The 25,398-nt window shown below is 32.5% G+C and overlaps 3 protein-coding genes across 5 annotated transcripts; 2 read left to right on the forward strand and 1 right to left on the reverse strand.

The window, feature by feature from the left end:
- Nucleotides 1-2,918: 2,918 nt before the first annotated feature.
- On the forward strand, nucleotides 2,919-3,940 carry LOC126723970 (zinc finger A20 and AN1 domain-containing stress-associated protein 5). The gene has a single exon (XM_050427999.1). The coding sequence runs from the start codon at nucleotides 3,109-3,111 to the stop codon at nucleotides 3,682-3,684; it is 576 nt and encodes a 191-aa protein (XP_050283956.1). The 5' UTR covers nucleotides 2,919-3,108; the 3' UTR covers nucleotides 3,685-3,940.
- A 12,556-nt stretch (nucleotides 3,941-16,496) lies between these two features.
- LOC126723971 (sm-like protein LSM7) lies at nucleotides 16,497-22,478 on the reverse strand. Of its 3 annotated transcripts, none has more exons than XM_050428003.1 (6): nucleotides 22,293-22,478; nucleotides 21,949-21,994; nucleotides 21,752-21,836; nucleotides 20,982-21,053; nucleotides 17,808-17,860; nucleotides 16,497-16,711 (listed from the first exon to the last, which is right to left on the reverse strand). In XM_050428003.1, the coding sequence occupies exons 2-6, from the start codon at nucleotides 21,949-21,951 to the stop codon at nucleotides 16,622-16,624; spliced, it is 303 nt and encodes a 100-aa protein (XP_050283960.1). In that variant the 5' UTR covers nucleotides 21,952-21,994; nucleotides 22,293-22,478; the 3' UTR covers nucleotides 16,497-16,621. The 3 variants fall into 3 exon arrangements, with proteins under 3 accessions (XP_050283960.1, XP_050283959.1, XP_050283957.1); XM_050428002.1 differs by having other exon boundaries at nucleotides 21,949-22,033; nucleotides 22,225-22,471; XM_050428000.1 differs by having other exon boundaries at nucleotides 22,225-22,467.
- Nucleotides 22,479-23,230: 752 nt separating this feature from the next.
- LOC126723974 (60S ribosomal protein L31) lies at nucleotides 23,231-25,153 on the forward strand. Its single transcript, XM_050428008.1, has 2 exons — nucleotides 23,231-23,405; nucleotides 24,650-25,153. The coding sequence occupies exons 1-2, from the start codon at nucleotides 23,320-23,322 to the stop codon at nucleotides 24,927-24,929; spliced, it is 366 nt and encodes a 121-aa protein (XP_050283965.1). The 5' UTR covers nucleotides 23,231-23,319; the 3' UTR covers nucleotides 24,930-25,153.
- Nucleotides 25,154-25,398: the final 245 nt, after the last annotated feature.

A 25,398-nucleotide genomic window follows, 5' to 3' on the forward strand; every position in this document is an offset into this window, starting at 1 on the left:
CCCAAGAAATTTTGTCAAGTCTCTCACCTACTTAATAATTTATCATAAATTTAGTTGCTAAAGCAATGCATAAATAATATGCATTAATGAGAAAAAAAAAATTATTCAACAAGTACGTACGAATCCAAATAAGAAAAAGTCGAAAGAAAGAAATAGAAAAGGTGATTACTCGTAGTTCTTATTAATTATTCAGCCAGAAAAGAAAAAAAAAGTTGATTACTATATTTACAGCCACATTTACTTTTTCTTTTTCTTTTTTTCTTCTTTCAAACGAAAGGTGAGCCTAATATCTTATTAACAAAACGTGACTATAAAAAAAGAAAGATAAAAAAGAAAAAGAGAAAAAGCAACTTCAATTAATCTGATGATGGCTTACCTTTTTTTAATTTTATTTTAACCACTATATAATTAAAAAGAGAATGTTCTTTATTTTTAAATGAAGACATGATTTGTGAACTAAATGTGTACAAGATTGAAGACCCCGCTTTGTTTTAATGAAAAAAAAAAAATGAATAATTTCCTATAAAGGTCTCCACTAACCAATTTCTAAAAAACATAGATTAAGAAATATTCTCAAATGCATATTTTTTAAAGACAACAAAAATAATAACTTATATTAATGGTTCGTTAAATATTTTCTTTCTATTTTGATACAATTTAGCTTTACATTTTAAATAGATAAAAAAATATTAAGTACACCTTAAATTTAAGGTGTTAACAAAGCTTTTTGATCGAAATGAAGGAGATACCCTGATTAAATTAAGTAAGCTAGCAGGTCCAATTCACTTTGTAAAACTATGTCTCAACAGTGACAATTAACACCTCAGACTCAGACCCAATATGAAAGAAAAACCCTATCAAGAACTTTGTCTCAATTTAATTTTAAAAAATAAAATATTAAATACATTTAACTTGTAAAAGTTAGGGGCAATTGTTAGCAAATTCATTTGATTATAATGGAGGATGGGAAGGAAATTATATAATACATTTATAAAAATAAAAATAAAAAATAGTACTAGGGTTATATGGAAATAACTTTGTCATATCTATAAGTGATTCATGTCACATTAAACAGTAAATTTTTTGAACTTTGTCAATTGTCATATTTATTGGTAATTCATGTCACATTAAGCAACAATTCTAATGTCTACATAAAATCTAAGAATGTATTTGGAAAGTGATTAAACCCACAGTTTATTGGAGTTTTAAATTTATTTTTGCTACTATTAATGGGTCACATTACACTTTTTGGTACTATTTATAGATTTGGGTCACATTACATTTTTTTGTACTATTTATAGATTTTACTATACTATTTAGCTAGTTTTTAGCTTTTTCTACATACTTTCAGCAAAAAAAAAAAAAAAAAATTCAATTTCAGTTAAATAAGCTATTCTCAAACGGACTCTAATAGTAAGTTTCTCACATCACACAATAATCCACATTTTTCTTTCATTTTTTGTTATACCAACAAGATCACATATTGATATAGTAGTGACTTTATAGTATATACTTGTCACATTCGAAATCTTTGCTGTGATAATGGAAAATTGACCACCATCGAAACTGAATTTGAGTGGGTATCAACAAAATGTATAGCTTGTGGGATGATTTTGCACTCTATTGTAACAGTAGTAAGCAATTAAGCTTCACAAGAGAGAGCTGGGATATTGATTTGAACAAAATACTACTTCATGAGACACTAGACAATAACTTGAGGGTGGTGTCATATCTTAAAAGGAAAAATCATAAATATTACAAACATGCTAATAAACATGATAGGTGATACTACAACCACATAATAAATAAATAAATGTAGAAACTTTTTTTTTTTTTAATTCCTGATTACACATTAATTTAAAATTTTGGACTTAAATACTAACATTTTTTTTTTTTTAGAAACAAATACTAACATTTGTAATCTCACTAACATGACTCAACTCTAAAAACATTGAAAGTAACATTCAATTAGGACTAATTTAATCGATACGCTTATGAGTAACATATAGTAATTAGCAAACAAAAAGTAAAACAATATATTCTTCTTCATTAGAAAGACCAGGATTGTTTTTTTTTTTTTTTTTTTTTTTTTTTTTTTTGAGAATCAGAAAGACTAGGATTCAAATGCCATATATTAGTCTCCTTAATATTGTAATTTTCTTTCAACCTATTTATGTAGCAATTGTTGAAAGAGATCGTCCACGTAAAGTTATTTAAATATTACATATAGATAGTTTTATAAATTACTAAGTAATGAGTTCAAAAAGATAACTCCAGATCGGTTTATAGCCAACATTTGACCTTTTTATAAATTATTTATAGAATTTTATTAAAATAGAAAAATAAACAACATTCAAAGAGAGAGGATATAAGTTATTTCTAACCTTAATTTAAAAAAAAAAAAAAAAAAAGAACAAAAGAGATGATATCTATACTATTTATAGGAGGATTACGTTTTTAGACTAAACTTTTATATGGTTCAGAAATACTCCAAAACCTTACGTTTAATAGGAAAAAAATTTAAGGACAACCCAATAAAAATATATTTTCAAGTCCACTTAAAATGCCTACAAAATAAGTTTCAAAAAAATGTCTACAAAATAAAATACTCACCTACTAATCCATACTTTTAAAACAAACTTATCCAAAATTTTTTTAAAAAATATAACACTAAAAAAAAAAAAAAAAAAACCTCATCACACACATAAAGGGTGTGTATAAGCTGATCTTAATAAAGACAAGAAATTAACACGTCAGAACCCAATCTACAAGCAGTACTATCTTCAGGATAAAATTTTAAAAAAAAAAGAAAAAGAAAAATCTAGTTAAATCAAAGGACATTTTAGTAAATTCACACTCACTTCAAAAAAAAAAAAAAAAAAAAAATGTTGGCTACGCGTCTCTATGAGGCCCATATTCCATCGCCATTACCGACCTTTCAATCCCTTCAAATCTCCCCTCATTTCTCTCTCTCTCTCCCCAAAACTCAAACCCCCAAACCCAAACCCAAACCTTTCTCTCTCTCTAAAAAAAAACTCTCTCTCGCTCTCTCTCTCTCTCTCTGAAACTCTCAAAGCTCGTTCCGATCGTACCGATCCAAAACCAACCATGGCTCAGAAAACCGGAAAAGAAGAGACCGAGTTCAAGGTACACGAGAAGATCCCTCTTTGTATCAACAACTGCGGTTTCACCGGTAATCCGGCCACCAACAACATGTGCCAAAACTGCTTCAACACCTCGAATTCACCAACAACAACAACCACCACCACAACAAACACAAACGCATCAACAACAACAACAAATTCTTCATCAACAACCACATCATCGAACAAGATGTTGAAGGTTCATCATAGATCTAGTGCGAGTTCGTTCAGATCTGCTACTACTATGGAGGTGACGAGCGAGGACGTTGTTGCGACGGCGGCGGCGGCGGCGGATCGGGTTAGATCGGAGGGGTTCAGTTTCGGATTCGGATCGGAGGTGAAGAGAGAGGTGAACCGGTGCTTCGGTTGCAGGAGGAAGGTAGGGTTGACCGGATTCCGGTGCCGGTGCGGCGAGCTCTTCTGCGCCGAGCATCGGTACACCGATCGCCACGTGTGCAGCTACGATTACAAAGCCGCCGGCCGCGAAGCGATTGCGAGAGAAAATCCGGTTGTCAAGGCAGCCAAAATTGTCAGAGTCTGAAATTATTAAATAATAAATTATTATTATTATTATTTTGTAGAAATATTCAAAAAAAAAAAAAAAGGTTGAAAAAGTTTCATAGAGATCGAGATTCGATCGCTACGATCTCTCCCTCTCTCAATCCTAGAGAAAGAAAGAAAATCTTAGAAGAAAAAAAAAAAAAAAAAAGAGAGAAAAATTGTTGTAAAAGAAAATCAAAATTCTCTCTGATTTTCGTTTTCTCGATCAATCTTTAATTATCTTTTTTTATTATTAATTTTTGTTTTTGTTTTTGTTTTTTTTTAATTTTTGCTTTTTTTTTTTGGGTTGGAAATGAAAATTATTGTGTCTCTGATCTTTGTCTTTTTTTTTTTTTTTTTTACCCAAATTTGATAAATTTGTATGGGGTTATAATGGTAATTTCGTGTGGTTGTAACTGGAAAATTCCGTTGTGGAGGTTAAAAAGTCGGTTGGTCCCACTTTGTGTCATTGGTTATATCGCGATATTTTATACGAGTTATATCGTGGGTGGAATTTTGCTACGTTGACATGATTGGTACTAAGCTGGTCGAATGGGGAATTGACACGTGTGTGGAGCGAAACTGGGGAACAAATATGGTAAATAGATATATATAAAGGACAAAGCTGTAAAGTTGGAGTGATAGGAACGTTTGCGTGTGGTATTGGGGGATGGGGGATCTCGGGGAACGTGTTATTGATTGGACGGTTGTGATTGAGAGTTGGTTGGTGCAATATGACGTTGTTGATGATGATGATGAACAGGTTGTCATGGATGATAGGTATAGATAGATATATTATAGTTGGGGGATAAAACTTTTGTAACTCTTTGAATTTTGAAAGGGTGGCTTGCGAAGCCGCAAATTGCGAGCATGTTTGGCCTTTGAGGGACATGAAATTGAAATTCTATTTGTGTTTTTGATAGAAAAATATGCCCTTAAAAAAAGTTAAAATTATATTAGGTCGGGTTAACGAGAACTTGATATTTGTTGCGATTTTAAGGAACTAATGAGTCTCTAACATTACTCTTGTTTGGTGAAGTTGCGAATTGAGAGCATGTTTGACCTTTGAGGGACGTGAAATTGAAATGCTATTTGTGTTGTTTTTGATTGAAAAATATGCTAGCAAAAAAGGTAAAATTATATTGGATCGGGATAACGAGTACCGATGTTTGTTGCGATTTTTCACAACAATAGGACTTTTTCTAAAGAACTAAGTCATTCTCAATTAAAAAAAAAAGAATGAGTGTGTTCCTAAAATTACTCTTGTTTTTGAGTTTTTGTTATTTGGTGAAGCTGCGAATTGTGAGCATGTTTGACCTTTAAGGGACATGAAATTGAAATGCTATTTGTGTTTTTGGTCGAAAAATATGCTCCCCAAAAAAGGTAAAATTATATTGGGTCCAATTAATGAGTACCGATGTTTGTTGCGATTTTTTACAAAGATAGAAATAGGAGGACTATTTCTAAGGAACTAAAAACCATTCTCAATTAAAAGAGGAGGAATGAGTGTCTTCCTAATATTCATCTTGTTTTTGAGTTTTTGTTATTTGGTGAAGTTGCGAATTGTGAGCATGTTTGACCTTTGAGGGACATGAAAGTGAAATGCTATTTGTGTTGTTTTGATTGAAAAATATGCCTCAAAAGCTAAAATTATATTAGGTCCGGTTAATGAGTGCTAATTTTATTGAAGTGCTTTCTTTTTAAAGAATTAAATCATTCCCATCAAAAAAAGAAGAAGAAAAGAATTAAGTCATTCTCAATTAAAAAGAGAATAAATGTGTCCCTAACATTACTCTTATTTTTTAGTTTTTGTTATTTTATTGAACTTGTACTTCAGGCACCGGTTCACCCTATTACATGGTCAAAGTCAGCAAGTTCTACATGAGACTAACAAATTTATAAGGTTTAATTTGAAAGTATCTGTTAGCTGTGATCTAAATTTTTGATTCATTTAGGATTATTACTATTATTATACAAGATTGCAAGTTCTAGACGGAAGTTGGCCAATGGGAAATGGGTCCCAACTCCCAAATTCAACTTGCTTGCTCTTATTTTATTTGTTATTAGGCACAAGAATGCGAGTTCTAGACCGAGAGGGAAGTAGGCCAATTGCAACGAGTCCTAAACACAACTTGCTAGCCCTTATTTGTTTTTAAAGTGACACATGTTTCTATTAAATTAAAAAAGAAAAGAAAAGAAGTGACCCTTGAGATTGCTGGTGGGGTGATTATTAGCGGAAATGCTGCGTTTACAATATTTTCAAAACAAATTTTAGGTGACAAACTATTATTAGTACATAAAAAAATAATTCAAATGATAAGTTTTTTTTTTTTTTTTTTTTTCTTCGAGAAAGTCAAATGATAAGTTTAGATTAGAACTAATAATAGTTTGTCATTTAAGATTTATTATGAAATTATTATTAGACGTAACATTAGTTTATTAGTGCATTTGTAATATACGATGGTGTCACAGTAACTGGGATTTCTATATACTTTATGGACCACTTGCCTATTGTGACTCTTTGAGCCGCTCTTTGCATGCAACGTGTTCACTAAACTCTGTTTTTAAATAAGGAGATTTGGTTCTTTTCAAATTTATGTTGGAGATAGCATATAATAAATATTTGTTGTTGTTTTGCATCTTTTGGTGAGATTCATGCATCAATAATCGATGGTCAATTAATATATTTATGAGAATACCGTACATGATAAAGTGAATAAGAACAAACGTAAGAGAGTATCTTATCTAATACCTTCCTTAAAGATTAAGATTCTCTTAAGTTTTTAGTGTAACTCTACCGTAAAATTACTAAAATTTTAATTATTTATATGATCAAATGAATGGTTTACGTCTTATCATATTATCAAAATTTAGGAAACATTAAGTAGCATTATTTTGATTTTCACTTAAAATTTTAATTATTTTGACCGTTTTATTTTTTTTAAGGTAGTTATAACATATAACTAATCTCGCAGTTTGAATTATTTTCCTTTTAAACCTCCAAATATTTGTACATAAAGAGGTATCAATTAAATTATAAGACTCGTATTTCGACTGTTTTATTTTGTATGGTTATTTTTGGTTAGAAAAAGAAGGGGACTGTTGGAATATATGCATTAAGACACTAATTGGGGTCAAAATCAAGTTGTGTACTCTATGGTGTTTGGAAATGAAAATGTTGTTTTCTAGTGGATATGGGAAATCTTTTTATGAGAGGACCATGAAAGCACTTTGTCTAGGTGGTGGATTCTTCACCATCAAAATTCCAAAAGGTTGCTAGTTACTATCGAGTTGATCAATAATTCATTTTCTTTGGATGAGTGCTAGCTAGCATCAATTTCGATACTCTGCAACTATTATTTATCTCCAATGAAATTTTTGACTATGCATAGATGTATCTTAGCTTAGGTATTACTACTTTTTTTTTTTTTTTTTTAGCTGAATGTATCTTTTAGGTATCATGAATATTTGTGTGTTTCCATTGAAAACAAGTCAAAGTACGACTGTGGGTTTTAGTTAATTCAATTGATAAAGTTTCTAATGGTTATATAAAAGATTTTGGGTTCAATTTTTACCTATACCAAAAACTGATTAGTGTCTTGATCAGATAATAAAGAACTATTATCAAGAACAAATGCCCATAATTAAAACCCTCTTAAAAAAAAAAAAAGTCAAGACACGATTGGTATAGAAGTTCTTTCTTTTTCCCTCTTCCTCTTTTAACAAGTATTATATAGGAAAGTTAACTTTACCCACCGAAATCCAACCATATAAATGGTTGGATTAGGAAAGAATCTATAGCTTTTTTGTGGAAAATGATAATATATATATATATATATATATATATATATATATATATATATATTACTTGAAACTCTATTTGCACTCAACAATATACAAGCCAGCTAGGATCCTACAAGAAAGTACCTTTAGCAACCTAATACGCCTAGAAACTTCTTCCAAAATGAAATGATAATGTAACTTATCTTTGTACCTAATTTGGTGTCGCTAGTACCTTTTTATCAAGGAATTGACCCAAATATGAAATAATTCCATCTAAGCGTACTTATAACGAAAAAATTAAAAGGTTTTTTAAGGGCATTAGTTTAGAAAATATTTTTGAAAATTTTTATTAAAAAAATTAATTATTTTGACGGGTTTTATATATATATATATATATATTGTGGGCCAGAAAATTCATGACCCAGGCCCGTCCTATATCAAGGCCCAAGGCCTAATCTGAGGAGACCTATTGTCAAGGAGGAGTTTAATGCACGGATAGGATAAGTGAAAAGACTACCCATACTGTAGCAGAGAACTCTGTGCCTGACAAGCCCCTATTCTTGACCAAGCTATTCAACCTTTACGTCTACTCCCAACCACTTGAGGTATGGGCGGATAGGACAAGTCTTCTGCCCCGAAGGTAAAGCTCACACGTGGACCCTAAAGAGAGGAAGGAATACGAGTATAAAAGGAAACGAAAGCCAAGAGAAAGGGGGGGGGGGGGGGAAGAAAAAGGAGGAGAAGGGGAAGAACCTAATGCTCCTCGGACTAAGTCCGAGGAGTCCAACCCCTCAGGCTACAAAGCTGTAGGGCTTGGATGTTCAGGTTGAACCCTTTTCTACATGAGTCCCCCTAAAATCAGGACCGAACCATCGCCCCGTGATCAAAGGCAAGCCTTTTAAGCCCATTCTCTACAACTCTTATTGTGAGGGATCTTTCATGTGCGAGCCCAACGTCATTCTTGGGCCGTTAAATAATCGTGTACCCACATATATATATATATATATATATATATATATATTTTTATTAAAATGGTGTCAAAGTTTTTCTGAAATTATTTATTAATAATTATTCTAAGGGCACTCATTAACCTATTTATAATAGTCAATTAATCAATTTACACCCTTAAAGTTCAAGATTAGTTTGATTTTAAACCCTACATTTTTAAATTTTGGATCCATAAATAAAGATTAAGATTCATAAACTTTTATTTATTATATTATCATCTTTAATTTTTTATAATTAAGAGTCTTGTAGACCAATTATACTGTCTTAAGGAATAAATGCCTTCTGAGGTGGGTTCGAGATTTTCACCTAAAAAATTTACACTATCTTCTCAATTTATTAATTAGAAAAAAACAAAAACATATCACTTTTGCACAACATTAGACTCCTCCCATTAAAACCAATCCCTTGAGCTTTGACTGTTTAGTTATTATTCTTTGCAACATTTGTAAATAAATTTGGCTTTTGCAATTTTTAATGTTGGTGTCATATAAGACATGGTCTTCCATACAAAGAGACATTGTGATTGCCATGCAACTATTGATAATGACAAAAAAATATTTTTTGGGGACCAGCAAATAATTGTACTTATTAATTTTCTTATAAAAAAGTGAAGCATGCTTGAAGAATAATGAGAATCTACCCACTCGTATAAAATATGGGAACACATTGAAATAATACTATATATAAAAAATACATTTCTCAGTGGCTGTTTGTCAGAAATTATTATTTTGCTCAGTATTATATATGTTGTCTAATCATTTGCTCTACAGAGAACTATTCTTTTTTGGGCACAGGTTTTAAATTAAATTATTAATTTCTATAAAAGTTTCACCCACAAACTATAAAATGATGGGTCGTTGCTGTCCCACCTAGCTAGATGTAGCCTTTGGCCCTTGCTATATATGCATTTAGAATTTTTAGAAAATTTGGGTTGGTGGCAAGTAAGATAAGTATTAATTTTTTGAATTTTTTTAAAGGTGACTATATTATTTGGTAGAATACAAATTTAAATTGACAATTAAATTAATATTGGAAGTCATAACCAGTACAGATCAAACGCACATGTGAATATTATCTAATTCTTTACATGAGAACAAACAGGGTTCAAATTCCTCTCATTCTCTCTATAGAACTCTAACCGAATAATTGTAAGCAAAAAATTAGTACCATATAAGTTTTGCTCCATTAAAAAGTGATTAATGCAGAGTGTATATAGAGGAATGTATATGTTCTTTAAAAAAAAAAAAAAAAAAAAAAACAAAAGCTAGAATCTATTTGGAGCTACATATAGTCCCAAATTGTGGCTACAAAAGGATTCTTTACAATTGTGGTATAATTGGCTTAATGTGGTTGGTATCAGGTGAGTGGATCTTTCATGGAGAAAGAAGTCAAAAAACAATTGTTTAAGCATGTTTAAACACACCCACTAATAGGTATATACAGGCCAATTAAACTAGTTGCAAAGAGATTCAATATTGGTGTTATATATCCTCAAGTTGTCACCAGTGATATCAGCCATCCAATATGATATTATTGTCAAGATGACTAGTTTGATAGATAATTAATGAGTAATTACATTAGTATTTCTTATCACCTTAATGTTTGGAGCAAGTGGAAATTTAATATGTGATTAGAGCTTGGTTTATTTATCTTTATTTTTGGTCTTGGTCAAATCATTGGCCTATTTATCTTTGATTCTGATTTTTGGTAGACTTGGGCGAGAGATGAGTTATTAAGAAATTTCAGTTTATTTGGATTTAAATATCGTTGTAAGTTTATCTTGCTTAAATTTTTAGGTTAGGTCTTTAGAAACCAAATTTATTATTTTGAGAAATTAAAAAAAGGATGAAGTAAAAAAAAAAAGTGGGTTTTAAGACTTTATGATATCTATGAGATAGATTCGAAACCTCTTATCAGTATTTTAGGGCCACCATTAAGGGATTTTTTCTTGTAATAACCTGGTATGTGTGGGATAGAGGGATAGCATATGCCTAAGAGAATAGTTAGATACTCGAAGAGATCCGGATACTCCCATTTGTAAAATAAATAAAAAATAAGAAAAGTTAGATAATGGAATAGTTGTATTAGCTTTGAACCAAATTTACCATTTTGAAAATAAATAAAAGGATGAAGTATGAAAAGAAAAAAAAAAGGTGTCATTTTCGAACTAATAGTTGTTTTAGTGTTTGTTTGTTAGTTCTAGTGATGATCATATGCTTGGTTTGGACTTTTGGTTCATGTATGGTCCGTGACAAGAATGGGATAAACTTGTATCTGTCCATGAAAATTCAAAAGTAGCCGACTCTTTTGTATAGGAACTTTCTTGGTGATAACTTATCTGCTTTCTCGGGTCTTATAACCTTGTTACAATAAGGTCCCCAAGGACAAAAATTGATCTGATAATCTGATTTAATTGGAATGGAAAAAAGAAGTAGAGCATAAAGCCTTTTCTTCCTTATTTAAACTAAACCAAGTTGAGTATTAACAATTTAGGATTGTTCAATTAATTTTATTTCGAACATGAGTCAAGCTTGAACTCATCACTAAACAATGTTATATGTTTAATTTTGGTTTATGTTTTTGTCAAACAAGTTCAAGCATATTTATGAACTATTTGATTAATTTACTCTTTTCTCGTATATATAGTAAAACTAGGACTTAAATTTTTTACCCATTCATAAATCATTGAATTTTTACTACAAATAGGCTAATTATATTATCAATAAATTAAAAATTAAAAATTGATATCATATGAACTTATTTACAAACTTACACAATTCAATCTTAAGTTTATATAAGTGTACACAAGCACACAAATAAAAATATAATATTCAATCTTGTTCACCAAACAAACGAACATAAAGTAGCTCTTTTTTCAAACCAAACTCAATTATAGCCTTATTTGTACAAAATAAGATTTTTATCGACCTCAAACCCAACATTTTCCTCTTCTTTTTGGTAATTCACTAAAAATTGAACCAAAAAATTCCCATTATAGTTTTAACTTTTAATGCAAGTTGTTTGACAAACATAATTATTGATGACTACTTCTCCAACTTGTAGAGCAAGTTAAGCCTACCAGATTTAATCTTTCTCACTATGCAGTTGAAAAATCAGGGAAAAAAAAAAAAAAAAAAAAAACCCAGAAGCTTCAGCCATTTATACCTTTTTTAAAAGTCAATATGTTGAAAATCTTCAAGTAGCCCAAGTTGTTCACAATTGGACCATAGGCATGCATATATTGCTATCGAACAAGTTGGCTCACTCATAAATTATTATGGTCAACCAAAAAGGTAAACGATAAGTTCAATGTCAAATCGATTTTTATTTTTCATTTTTATTGAGGTCGCATATTCTAATTGGTGCACAATAAAAAAAAAGAGATATTAATAGTCAATATTGTATCGTTGAGAACACCATAATAAGTAATAAAAAAATATTGTGAAAATTTGTGTCTTACTGGCATTACCAAAAAAAATAAAATGAACTTAGTTTAATGCATTAATTTGAAGGAAGAGGAACAACATGAAAATTAACAAAAGGTAATTCACAAGAGTCAACAAATGTTTCAATGTCAACAAATCAAAACACAAGTGGATGGAAAGGATAAACTCCCTATCACAATTTATAGTTTGAAGTTTGAACATCTACAAAACTTACTTAATGGTTCAAGGAAATAAGTGTATAAAATGTATAATGGTAAGGTCAAACTCTTTTATTTATTTATTTATTAGTAATTTATTATTGTAATTACTTACAACAAACGTGAAAGGGAAATTTTAACTCGTATTGAGAAGAATCAGACAATGTTAATATGTCAATAAACTACAAAACATATTACACCTAATTAATTTCTCAAAAAAATAAAAATTGTACGTACACCAATAAAAAGAAAGAGATGAAAATGAATACTCCTAACTCCTAAGTCCTAACAATTTGTATTATGCTTGTAAGGTTCATAGCTTATGAGTATCCAATATGTGTGAAATTTTAATAGGGAAAAGGAAATAATATTCGGTTCTAGTCATTTTCACAACAAACGCAAAAGAGAAATTTTAACTCAGATTCTTCTCATAAAAAGAATCAGATAATATTAGTATGTCAGTAAACCACAAAACTCTTAATCAAATGTCAAACTCACTTGAAAATGAATACTCCTAACACCTAACAATTTGTATTGTGCTTATAAGGTTCATAGCTTAGGAGGTATCCAACATGTGTGAAATTTTAATAGAGAGAAGAAAATCATATTCAGTTCTAGTCATTTTCACAATTAAATTAAATTCCAATGAAAACCACGTTTTTTATAAAATGAAAGTTATTTGTTGGAATCTTTCTTGCAAGCTTCCAGCCAAACTTAGTCTCGAAAAAATGGATCCAAAGTAGCTTTGCCCCACAGCCCTAGGGAAAACCTGTTGGCAAAGGGACCCATTGTTTTATTGGCATCATAATCAAGTCAGCTACTGGTGGTACTAGCCGTCCAAATCAATATGAAAAAAAGCTGCATTGGCCCAATGACATGGAAATTGGAATGGTCACTTTGAGAAATTTTTGATTCCAAGACTTAACCTAAATATAATAGACTTAAAACCATCCAAAAAATCACCTCTTGAGTCTCGATTCAACTCCCTAATCTCTCCACCTATAATAAAAAAAATGAAAAAATAAAAACGTTTTGTTAGGTTGTTTGATCAATGAAATGACTTAAAGGTATTGAAAATTTGAAACTGATTATGATTTGCTAACAAATTTGGTCAAAGACGAAAACATCTTATGAATTTGACATATTCTCTTTAATAAGAAATAAATGGAAGTTGAGGTCATTGTATAGATTTTTGTTATTGATACATGGATTTTGTTGTTATATATGAAGTTTTGTTAGTGTGTCTTGTAGTGTGTATTTCGAGGAGGAGGAGGGGGGGGGGGGGGGGAGGTATTTATAGGGATAGGAGAGGGACAACCGCTTCTCATTCTGCTGAGCACCAGCTGTAGTACCAGATGTCACCTTTAGAAGCTTACCATTATTCTTTTCCAATTAAGAAATTCTCTCTCTCTCTTAGGAGAAGGACAATCGGCTCTCATTATGCTAAGCACCAGCTGTAATGCCAGCTGTTACCTCTAGAAACTTCTCCATACTTATTCTTCATTAAGAAGAATGGAGAAACTTCTAAAGGTGACAGTTAATACTACAATTGGTGCTCAGTAGAATGAGAGCTGATTGTTCCTTTCCTGAGAGAGAGAGAGAGAGTTTCTCAAAGGCCTTATAGCTGAATTGACACCTCTCCATGCACAAAGTGCTTAGGAGCTTAAGGGGGAAAGGGTTAGAGCTGCGATGTTAGTAGCATGTTGTAATTATTTCTCAAAAAGAGAGAGAGAGAGAGAGAGAGAGAGAGATTCTTAATTGGAAAAGAAGAATGAAGAAATTTCTAAAGATAACAGCTGATATATATAGAGGGGGAGAGAGAGAGAGTTTCTTAATTAGAAAAGAAGAATGGAAAAGCTTCTAGAGGTGACCGCTGTCATATATATATATATATATATATGTGTGTGTGTGTGTCTGATTAACCACTTTTAGTTAATGAAAATTAAAAGAAACTACTCCTAGCAGTTTTGCTGTTACTTTTGTCTGGTGAAGGCCATAACTCGTAGTGCTCAATTAGATCATGAATCGACCCTTACAAGAACGGGTCAATTGCAATTTGTCCACAAAATAGCCAAGTTGCCTATCTGTTGTCTAGTAACTTTTCGGAGATAGATATAATTATCTTGCAAGAGATATGCTAAAATCCAAGACCATAAAGCAACTGGCGAATGTCATTGTGAAGTTATTTCTAATGAACCCCAGAGAGGCTGGTGTAGTGATTCTTAATACGTTGTGATACCTACGAGGTCCTAGTTTTTAAACTTGTAAATAGCATCTTAAGGCCACTTTAAGGGGTACTTTCTTGTAATAATCTAGGAAGGAATAGTTAGATGCTTGAAAAACATTGAATACTCTCATTTTTCCACTAAAAAAAAAAAAACAGTTATCTCATGCATCCCTATTATAGAGTATATTCAATTACTGAATCAAAGTAGTATTTACTGTGAATTTCATATATAATGCAAGTCTGTGATTGACATGTAAGATCTATATATTGTGAGCATAAGATTCATATGTTGTGAGACACTTGCTACATACAGCAGATGGATGATATTTTCAATCAAAATATAGGTTTTTCTTTTTCCTATTTACTGTCTGGACAGATTTTCTTGTCCCTTTATTCTAACAAATTGCTTTCCTTAAGAGAGAGAGAGAGAGAGAGAGAGAGAGACAACTAAGCATCCCACATGTTTCACAATTTTCCTTTCCCCATAGAGATGTCCCCTTCTGTTTTGTTTTTTGGATTATTTGTTTGAATAAAAAGCCACCTTGACTCCATTATGAATATTTTATATGAAGTATTGGGAAAACATTATTCTAAATAATTAGATGGGTGGTGCTTGATTTTGGCTAGTGCCAAGGTTGTCTTGCAAAGTTAACCATCAAACCAGAATCAATCACATAAACATTTCTCGGTATTCAATTACAATCCCATACCCAAAAAAAAAAAAAAAAAAAAAAATCAGAAAATGCATTAAAAAAAATTGCTGAATTATGCAGAGACATATCTTTAATTTTCTGTCAAATAATTTGAAATAAGAGAAAAATTCACATGACCCATTAAGCATAATTCCAAGTTCATCATAGTTAACTCAAAAACAATTAGGACAGCCATACATATATGTCCAAGAATCAGTAGACAGTAGTCTTAATGAATAAAGGAACAGTGTAGTTGAAGAAGTCCAAGAAATTTCAATAATACATTATTTGAAAAAGAACTTTGTTTTATTTAAGGAAAATTCTTTAAAATATTTTAAGTAACAATATATCCAATGAGAGAGTGGGTATCAAAACAGCAATACAAACAATTTTCTATTCAACAAATAGCTGTCAGAAAACCGAAAGTGTCTCATTACTTCATTGGCTTCCCCACCATCAAAAGCAGTCTTTTATAAAATCATTGGGCAGAGGAAAAATAAATAAATAAACAAATATATTTCCCAACTAAGAAAAGTCACATCTAGACAGCTAAAGCCCGTACGGTATATGTGTTTAAAAATTGAAAATTGTTGTATAAAAATATGTGTGAAAATATGTATGAGTGAAAAAAATGTGTAAAAATACGTGTAATATTGTTTAAAAACTGAAAATTGTTGTTTGAAAACACAAACCAAACAGCCCTTAACTTGCTATCTAAACAACAGACTACTTCATTGATAAGATCTTCCACAGTCTGCCCAACTGTGAATTTATTTCTTAAAGAACATCCAACTTGAAAAGATAAATGCACAGCTTTGTAAGTTAAAATACTCCTTTTCTAACCGATTTACTCACTTTCATGTTGCATCTTTGGTGGCTTTGTCAAGTTTGAGACAGTTGTAGGACTAACAATGTATATATCCAATGCATGAAATTCATCATCCATACTGAAAACCTAAATTCAAATTCACATGCTTCGAGGAAATATGTATCTTTCCTTTTATCAGAAAGATAAAGCCGTAGTGAAATTTTATATCTAAACAATAGTTTAAATGTGGTAGCAAGGAAATAACTTTGAGGTAAAATTATTTAGTACACCTTGTCCGTTACTCCTTACTATCACATAAAAATAGACCTCACATGTGGATCCCTATGCATGAGTCCCACATTTATGTGAAAGAAAGGTATGGTACACAAGGTCTGGAATATTTCTTCCAACTATGAGACATTTGGGTGTAGTGGGGAAAAAGGGGTAACTCTACTTTCTTTCCTGTCATTCTCTTTCCATGTGGACAACTACAGTCTGCAGACTAGTGCATTAACATGGGGCAACTCCACTATGAGTTTGTCAATTTCCAGTGGGCCTTCAAACCACCTCTAGCATATTCATCAATTCAGTTCAAAAGAAAACAAAGAAAGATAACGATCTTACTACTTTAGTCCAGAGATGACAACATTCAAGTCTGCAAAGTAAGCCTTTAAAATGAGGCTCATCACTAACTTCTCCCCATTAAGGTTTCTTAGAATTAAACTGGTTAAAGCATACAGATTTAGATCACTGATTAAATTACAAAAAGATATATGCCTAGGCCCCTTCTGGCTGGATAAAAGGGTTGGCAATCTCATCTGTGCCGTCTGTCGGGGACACAAGCATTACAGCGGTTCCCCTGCAAACCTGCAGCATGATAACTCACCATCAAAGATTGTTTACCTCTAACAAGAAAACAAAATTGAAAGAACAAAAATCATTGAAGATTGTTTAAAGTTTTTGCTAGTGTCTTTCTCTTCCTCACATATATTCAGGAAAATAATGACTTAAATTATTTCCTTTCACCACCCAATATTTAAATTCAATGCTCTAACATTGTAATAGGTGCTATTTTTTTCTCAAATTTGAGTGACCAGTCACTGATCCAGCCTTTTATTTTTCCTCATATAATGCAGTATTGAATAAAAAGCTGCTAGATTGAGCTTTTCTCTTTCTTAATGCAACAATGAATAGAAAAGTGCAACAGTGAATTTTTCTCTTTCTTAATGACTCAGAATCCATGTTACTGTTACCGGCATTCTCTTTTTGGTACAAACTTCAGAACAAAAAGCAAGCAAGTTGGGAAGCCAGTTATATTGAAAACGATAGGGCACTCATCAAATAATTCACAAGAACACAAAAGAATCTTGAAAAGTATTGATGTACATTATTAAAACACGTCCTATTGAATCATACCACTTTAAAGAGATTCCCGGCAATTCAAAGATGTCTTGTCTTGTACCAAGTAATGCCAATGGCAGCTTATTATTACTATAAAGAGAATTGTGCCAAAAACTTAAGTTACTTGCCGTCAGTAGGCTTTCACAAGAAAGGTGGCTTCAAGCAGTATCAGAAAAATATTTATTGAGCATCATGTTTGGATCCTATAATTCAAGTCTCTATGACAAAAATATCTTTTCTGCAACTATCTTACAGTAAAAAAATTGACATGATAGTTATGAGGTTGATCTAATGGTATTGGGCAGTTCAAAATCTCACTGTCATTTAACCAATTCAAACGTCTGAGAATAAGTAAAAGGGCAAATTTTTTATTTTTTATTTTTTATTTTTCATATCAAATGGTCTAGCAAATTCAAAAGATGATGATTTTCATCACAAATAAGTCAGAGGGCGTGGCAATGTGTCTTGTAACAGCAATATTTAAATCCATGCTTTGGGTTACACACTGACATGGTAGATGCTTATATTCATTAACAAATGCATATACTGGAAGAGAACATACTATTAGGCCCAGGCGCCTGGTCTGATCAGTAGTCTTCAGTGGATCATCAGGATCTGCAGAACAAGGGCAAAATATTCCAAGTTAATTTGTCTAGAAACTTCAAAAAATTGTATAAATTACAATATATCACTACAAGGCTTCTTGGCAAAGATAAGGCAAATATATAAAGGTGCATGACATTTACACACAAAAAAAAAAACACCACATGATACAAAAGAAGCCCAGAAATGAATTCAAGAAAATACACGTCCAATGTGGGTTGCTTTTAGGCTTTTTGGCTCTCTTATTGACTACTTGACATTGATTACTGTCAAAAACTGTTCAAATTAGAACAGATTGCTATCATTGTTCAACAGCTGCAGGTTAGTACAAACCTTCAGGAAGATACTTGCTAAATGTGGGTGGCTACATGCATATGAACTAAGTACTGATAACTACTACAATCTTCTGCATTATGTGGCACCTAGGCCTTCTAGATCCCAGTTATCTAGCCATCAAATTTGTGAAACTTCTGAATCGGTGAAGTGTCAGATACATGTGACTCTACATCTTCTAATAAAGATAGCCATCAAACTGTTTAAATGGAACTTTTACTTCTTACTTTTTAGACGATAACAATTTGAAAGCATGTAACTTAGCATATTACACCTTTAATCACATATAATCATTTGGAGTAAAATTGAGCTAATGAAGGCAAGGCCAAAACTCACTCTCCCTTTTTTAACGGTAAAAGCCCATCTGAACTACAAGGCCTTGAAATTTGGAATAGTCAAGCTGCCCAAATACCCAAAAATGATAGGATAGAACATGAAGTCTCACCATGGTGATTCACCCCATATGGTGTCTCACCACTTGAATCAATGGGATTTGCAAAAATGTCACAATTAAGCAAAGAGGCTCATATCTTTTAATTGGCATTCACTACCTGTTAGCCTTCTAAATAAAAATTAAACAGAACACTAAAGGATAGGCCAAAGATCACGTTCCTTGTGTTTTGATAGGTTATAGGCACACAGTAGCCTTTATTTATTTATTTTAATACTGTTAATTTCAATATGCCGTATATATAAAGTAGGACAATCCATGATAAGGCAGTGCAGCATCAAGATTGATAGTGCATCATCCATTTTTGCATACTTTGGTTAGCTTTTCCAATATTATCTAGAAGAGGAAACTACATTGGAATGTAAACATAATGCTTCTTGTCTCTTTTTTCACCTTTCGTTTAAAGACTAACTTTTTTTGGTTTATGTATTTAATGTTATCCACCACTCAAATATAATAAAAGAATTAAATCAATTGGCTCTAGTAACTCTTGCAAATGTAAAAGATTTCAACCATTGTCTTTCCAAAATATGTAAAAGAAGGGCGACACCCTATCAATCCTGTCAAGATGGTTCCCTATCATAGTTTATCATTTTTTTGATAAGTCCTTCCATAGTTTATCCTTATAAAATAAACTTCTTTTTTTAAAACTAGTAAATTGCATACAAACTCAACTGGTCTTGAACTCATGACCTCACCCTCCACCTTACTCTTACATAGAGGTGTCATTTGAACTAGAGTTCATTGACAAATCAAACTTAAAGTTCTCCTTGTACGCTTACTTTTGTTAGAAACAATGAACATTTCTTTAGGTACTTTCACTTCAACTCTTATGGTGTGTACCTGAACTTCATCACTCTCCACATTGTTACCACCCATCACTATTCTAGTTGACCCTACAATTTACTCCATGAATATATTCTTTTATAAGTAAGAGCTAAATAATCTCCATATGGCAATAGCCCCCCCATAACAAATGGCCATGGAACTCAACAGGGATCATGTTTAAAGTGACCAAATTAACATAAAAAATGGCTCATGTAACTCGACCAAAATGTATTACCATATTTACATATAAAAAATAAAAAATAAATAAAAGGATCTAGATTGCAAAGAATTAAGAACCAGAAGCACAAACAGCAATAGAGAGAGCATACATACCTAAATCTAAATTAATCTAATGTCATTCTGTTGCTATTAAATCATATGGGAAGAAAAGGAATTTGAAAGTTTCCATCTGTGAATTCATCACAGCTTTTGTTCCTTCCTGTATTCTCTTGACAATTGGATGCAGATTGTAACATATCTTAATTTGAGATCATCTTGTGCACTTATCACATGAAGCATAAATCTTACAGTTACATTAAAATGTGACACCCTACAGTGGAATTCAGTTCTCTCTTGTGCTAGAGAGAAGCCACCTACATTTTGGATAGTGCTCCATCCAGCATGGGAAGGAACAGGAGGAAAAAAAGAAGCCATCATGTCTCATGCAAGTCCCACTTAGGGCCCTGTGAAGTGAAACATGATGTTCCAACATCCAATGTGATGTTATATTTGTTTTTCTTTTGTAATTCGCTCTCTTGGGTTGAGAGAACTGGTATCTAAAATTAAAGGACTCATATTGTGCACAATGGATGGTTGATATGACACTGATGATATAGAAGATTAGCTCAGGTATCAAATCTGATGCAAGATTATTTAGAATCCAATACCATAATAATAATAATAATTATTATCTTTTGTGCTTTGATTTATAATGATTTTAAGAGACAATTAGGGCTCAGTCGAAGAGTCAGGGAATAAAGTTAAGGATTTCCATAAGCTTAGTTGAACAAAAGGAACATAAAACTGATGATGATCAGCATGGCAACACCAATGACCTTTAGGTTAACTAGACCTCCTGTTGTTTCCAACGAAGACATGGTTCTGACTCCCCCTCTCCCCCACTTGAAATGTATCAAAAAAATGATCAGCATGGAAACTTTGATGAGTTTTCCATTCCAAAGAATGATAATATTAGGAAGAGTTAATATTAACATTATCTTTCCCACTAAGTATAGATGAATAAATGTTCAAAAAGGTCAAAATACAACCACAACCAATAGTTTGAACTGATGCATCAAAACCAAAGAGCTAACTAGTTACACCCACACACACACACAGAGTCATAACAACTGCCAGTAAGCCATGAAGTTACGGCCTCTCAAAAATTTATGGCTTCATCCAAAGCAAGGTTTAATAACTGATCAAATACTAGCACAACCATTTGATCAGTTTGAACATAAGCATTAAAACCATACACACACAACCTCATAAGCAATAGTCAGGAAACCATGAAGTAACTACCTCTCAAAAACTCTACAGCTTCATCCAAAACAAGGTTTAGTAACTGATCATATCCTTTTAGAGTCCCTGTCACTGCAACCCAAAAAAGGAAAAAAAAAAAAAAAGGTTACATAGTCATACTTGATCAGTAATGACAATATTTCATTTAATTATAGACCCAACATAGTTGCTGTTTGATATAAATTGTCAATATTCAGAGCATCATAAACCCCAGTAAAAGGAATCCAATAAAGAAAAGTTAGATGTAAAAGGAATCCAACAGGGTCCAATCCATCCTAATGACCCCCCAAAAAACTACCCTAAAGAACTAGGATTGATAAGGTCAATTTTAGTCAACATGGTGGCTCTTTTTGCTTTCAAGAGTCACTGCCATAATCAAACACAAGATTTAGTATTTACAACTTCCCGTATTCCATAGAAAAAACTTCCATAGTTAAAATCACTCTAGTTTCTGCCTTCAGAAGCCTAAAATTGCTAGTGTTGAAGCTCTCAAAAGCAATAAACATATTTCATATTCCTAATGAAACTAAGTTATGTGGATAGATATCCTATTGGGTTCAAATACTTTCACATTGAATATCTATTTAAACCACATCTCTAAGTTATTAAATTTGGTATGCAACAAATTTTTTTTTTTTTTTAATTTTATTCTCTTGCCCAATTGATGTGTTGCGGGTTTGAGTTTGGTAATCAGCTAGAGCTCATTGGCATATGCTATTCAGTTTTATACACATAATTAACTCAAAAAATGAAAGTTATGTAACAATAACCTTGTCTACCACCAGTGAGCTTGACTTGGACACCTTTGTCCACAAACTTTGCCAAGTCCAAAACTGTTTCTTTCCTGCTTCCTGACTATAACAAAACCACCCATCAATATATATGTATATATATAAGCAACCCCAATATAAAATTCCAACAAATCTAAAACTGAAAAAAACACAACATAGAGGAGAGAGAAACTTACCATATCTTAAACTTGGGTTTTCTCAACTAACTCTTTTAAGATTATTCTGTGTCAACAAAATAAGACAACCTTTTTTCAAACCCAACTGAGGAAAAAAGCAATTCAATAAAAGGGTTATCAAGAAAATATAAAAAATTGCATATGAGAGACAAAGATACAAGTTGGGTTTTGATGAAGAATTGGGTTTTAGTGGCTTTGGACTATAAAAAATAAAAAATAAAAAAGTTTGTGTCTGTGTGTGAGAGTGAAGAGTGCATATATAAAAGAAAATTGTACCTTAAATGAGACTCTGGGGATGAAGAGTTGTAAAGGGAAGGAGCAAAGAGAGAGAGAGAAAAGAGTGCCCTTGATTTTCTGTGATCCTTTCCCGCTTTTGATTTGCAGCAAGACGCAAATGTTGAAGTGAAGAAAACAGAAATAAGTTTTGGGGGATATAGAAGTATGGGCTACAAGCAAAAGCCCTTTGTTGCTTGGCCCAATAGAGAATGGGATCTGGATTTTTGAGCTCCTAGTTTAAGTGTTAATAAACCCACAAAAAGTCTGATCCAATAAAGGAAGGGGGAAGTCGATAGAGGGAGAGAGGGAGCCAAAAATGCTAACTAGGGTTATAGATTATCTATTGTATTATTTTCATTTTTTATAGAAGAAAAAAAAGGGGGTTTGTGGGTAGGATTGTAAATGAGTTGAGTTTCAAGTTTGACTCGTAAAAAAATTTAAAAACTTGAGTTAGACTTGATTAATAAATCAAGCCAAGCTTGAGCTCAAGATCCAACATAAGTATACTATCGAGCCAAATTCAAGTTGTTTATGAACAAACAAAATGAATGAGTTTTTTATCGAGTCAAACTCAAATTGTTTATAAATGATTAGTTCATTTACAGGCATGGTCATTGTCTCGACAACACTTAAACCCTTTTAATGCTTTTATATATGGGACTTATTGAACACTAATAGGTTTCGTCATTACTCGAACCCACAACTTTCAAATTCGCACATATAACACATAATCGTCATCTAAAACCCAAAAAAGAAAGACAAAAAATGAATGATAGTATCAATTTATCCAAAAATATACAAAACTGGGTGTTGCTCCTTATATGAAGAGAATAAAAATTGGAACGACAAACCGTTTAATATCTTCCGCTTTTTACCCAATTACCCCTGCTTTCATAACACACATTAACTTTATTTGTGAACCACAGAAGAGGACATTTTGGTACTTTAACCAAAAGCCCAGGGCTACACCAATAAAACATAGCCCACTATATATATTTCCTGTGTGATGCCCTAGTTTTTCCTTCGCAGCAGCAGCCGTAAGAGCAAGGCTTTGGAGCTTAGAGAGAGAGAGAGAGAGAGTCCAAAGCTGCAAAAATGGTGGACAAGGGCAGCAAAGGAAGAAAGGAAGAGGTTGTTACAAGAGAGTACACCATCAACCTCCACAAACGCCTTCATGGATGGTAACACAACCCTCTCTTTCTATGTATAAGTGTTTGTGTTTCTGTAAGTTTGTGTTACATCATTTTTGTGCTTGTTAATGGGTTAGATCTGATTTAAGTATGATTAGATTTAATGGGTCAAAGCTGTTTTTTTGGTTATTGCTTTGGTGCATTTTGAAACTCTTTTTTTTTCATTTCCTAGTAGAAAACAAGGTTGTTTCTTTTTTGACTCAATTGGGTTTCATTTGGATTGCTGAGAATTAAGTGAATGAAAAAGAGATTGATTTTTGCAAATTGGTGTTGTAGATTTGAGATTAATGTATTATGGGGTATAAATATCTTATGTCAATGATACACAGTATGGTGGAACATGTTTGCACTAGAAACTAGTATATTCTAGGGATGAAATAATTTATATTGTTTAGAGTATTGCCGAGATTGTATACTTGTATCATCCATTGAAAAATCATGAATCTTTGAAGGTTTTATCTATTGAAATGGGAAGTATGCTTGAACTTCTTAGTGTGATTAGTGTTTTGTTATCTGACTGATTCTCCTTTATCAAGGGTAAACTCTGCCCTGAGTCAAGATACCTGAGTATTGTGGTGGTATAGTTTTAGCATAATTGGAGATACTCAGGTATTGTAGAGATGCAAAGAAATGTATTGTTATGTGTAGCAAGGAATATTGACATTCCTTTCACCGACATACAGGTAGTGATGCGTCTGAATCATGGAAATCATGTGTGTTTGTAGTCTTGGGTCCCTTTCCTTTCCTGTTCTGAACTAAGTATGTTGGATTACATATGAATTCGCTGATTAGGCCCCTAGGGTAAATTTTAGGGTGTCTATAAGCGTATAAGTACAAAGGGGGTAGCATTTGGAATACTGTTCACTGTTGTCCAAAATTTTTGAATACCATGTCAAGCCGATCCTTGACAAAGTGCTTGGAGGTGCACCTCACCAATTCTTAGGGAGTGTAAGGAGTTGTTGAATTCCTTTCTTTTCTCTTGAGTATACACATCGCAAAAGTTGGCTGTCATTTTGATACAAATCTAGACTTAGAAACTCTGATCTTATAAAAGATGCCACTCTAGACTCTACAAGGCTTTATTTGTTTCTTAAAATCTTCTATGTTTTACACTCTGCTTACTGCTCTCTCTGTCCTTGCTGTTGTTGATTCTTTGATGTATCCCAATTAGCTAATGCATTGTCTTTTGGACACCTCTAAGTAACCTTTCCACATTTTGCCTATCCCATGTGCAGCACTTTTAAGAAGAAGGCTCCAAAGGCCATAAAGGAAATCAGGAAGTTTGCCCAAAAGGCCATGGGAACAACTGACGTCAGGGTGGATGTTAAGCTTAACAAGCATGTCTGGAGCCGTGGGATTAGGAGTGTGCCAAGGAGAGTTCGTGTCCGCATTGCCCGTAAGAGAAATGACGAAGAAGATGCGAAGGAGGAATTCTTCTCACTAGTCACTGTTGCAGAGATCCCTCCAGAGGGCTTAAAGGGATTGGGCACCAAGGTCATTGAGGAAGAAGATTAAAGAATAGCCTACTTCCCTAGATCATAGTTAGGTTGCTCCAATTTTGGCTACACTTGTTTCAGAGATTTTTTTTTGTTTGGCTTTGGATTTTCTTGGGACCATCTCCAGTGGAGAGAAAAGCATTATGGAATTTTATTTGATCTACTTATTCACCCTGTTCAAGTTATCAGTCTTTCAATGAGAACTTATAAATTGTGTTATGATGTGAAACATAGTTTATATTATATTCCCATGGCCTCTGCTTCTGAACTTGTAGTCAAATGCAAATGCTGTATTATTGTGATGTGTTGAAGATAATGGAGTCTAGGACTAATTATGTTTGTTAAAATGATAATCCATCATATTATAGCACTAGGCTGCCGTTTGTAGCCTGTAGTATGTAACTGATGTTTCCATCTCACAATAGTCTCACATTGTGTCATATGGCCCTGTGGGACTTGAAATTAGTGACAAGGGTATACATGTATTG

The sequence above is a fragment of the Quercus robur genome, chromosome 4 (assembly GCF_932294415.1).
Source record: "Quercus robur chromosome 4, dhQueRobu3.1, whole genome shotgun sequence".
NCBI classification, from domain to species: Eukaryota; Viridiplantae; Streptophyta; class Magnoliopsida; order Fagales; family Fagaceae; genus Quercus; species Quercus robur.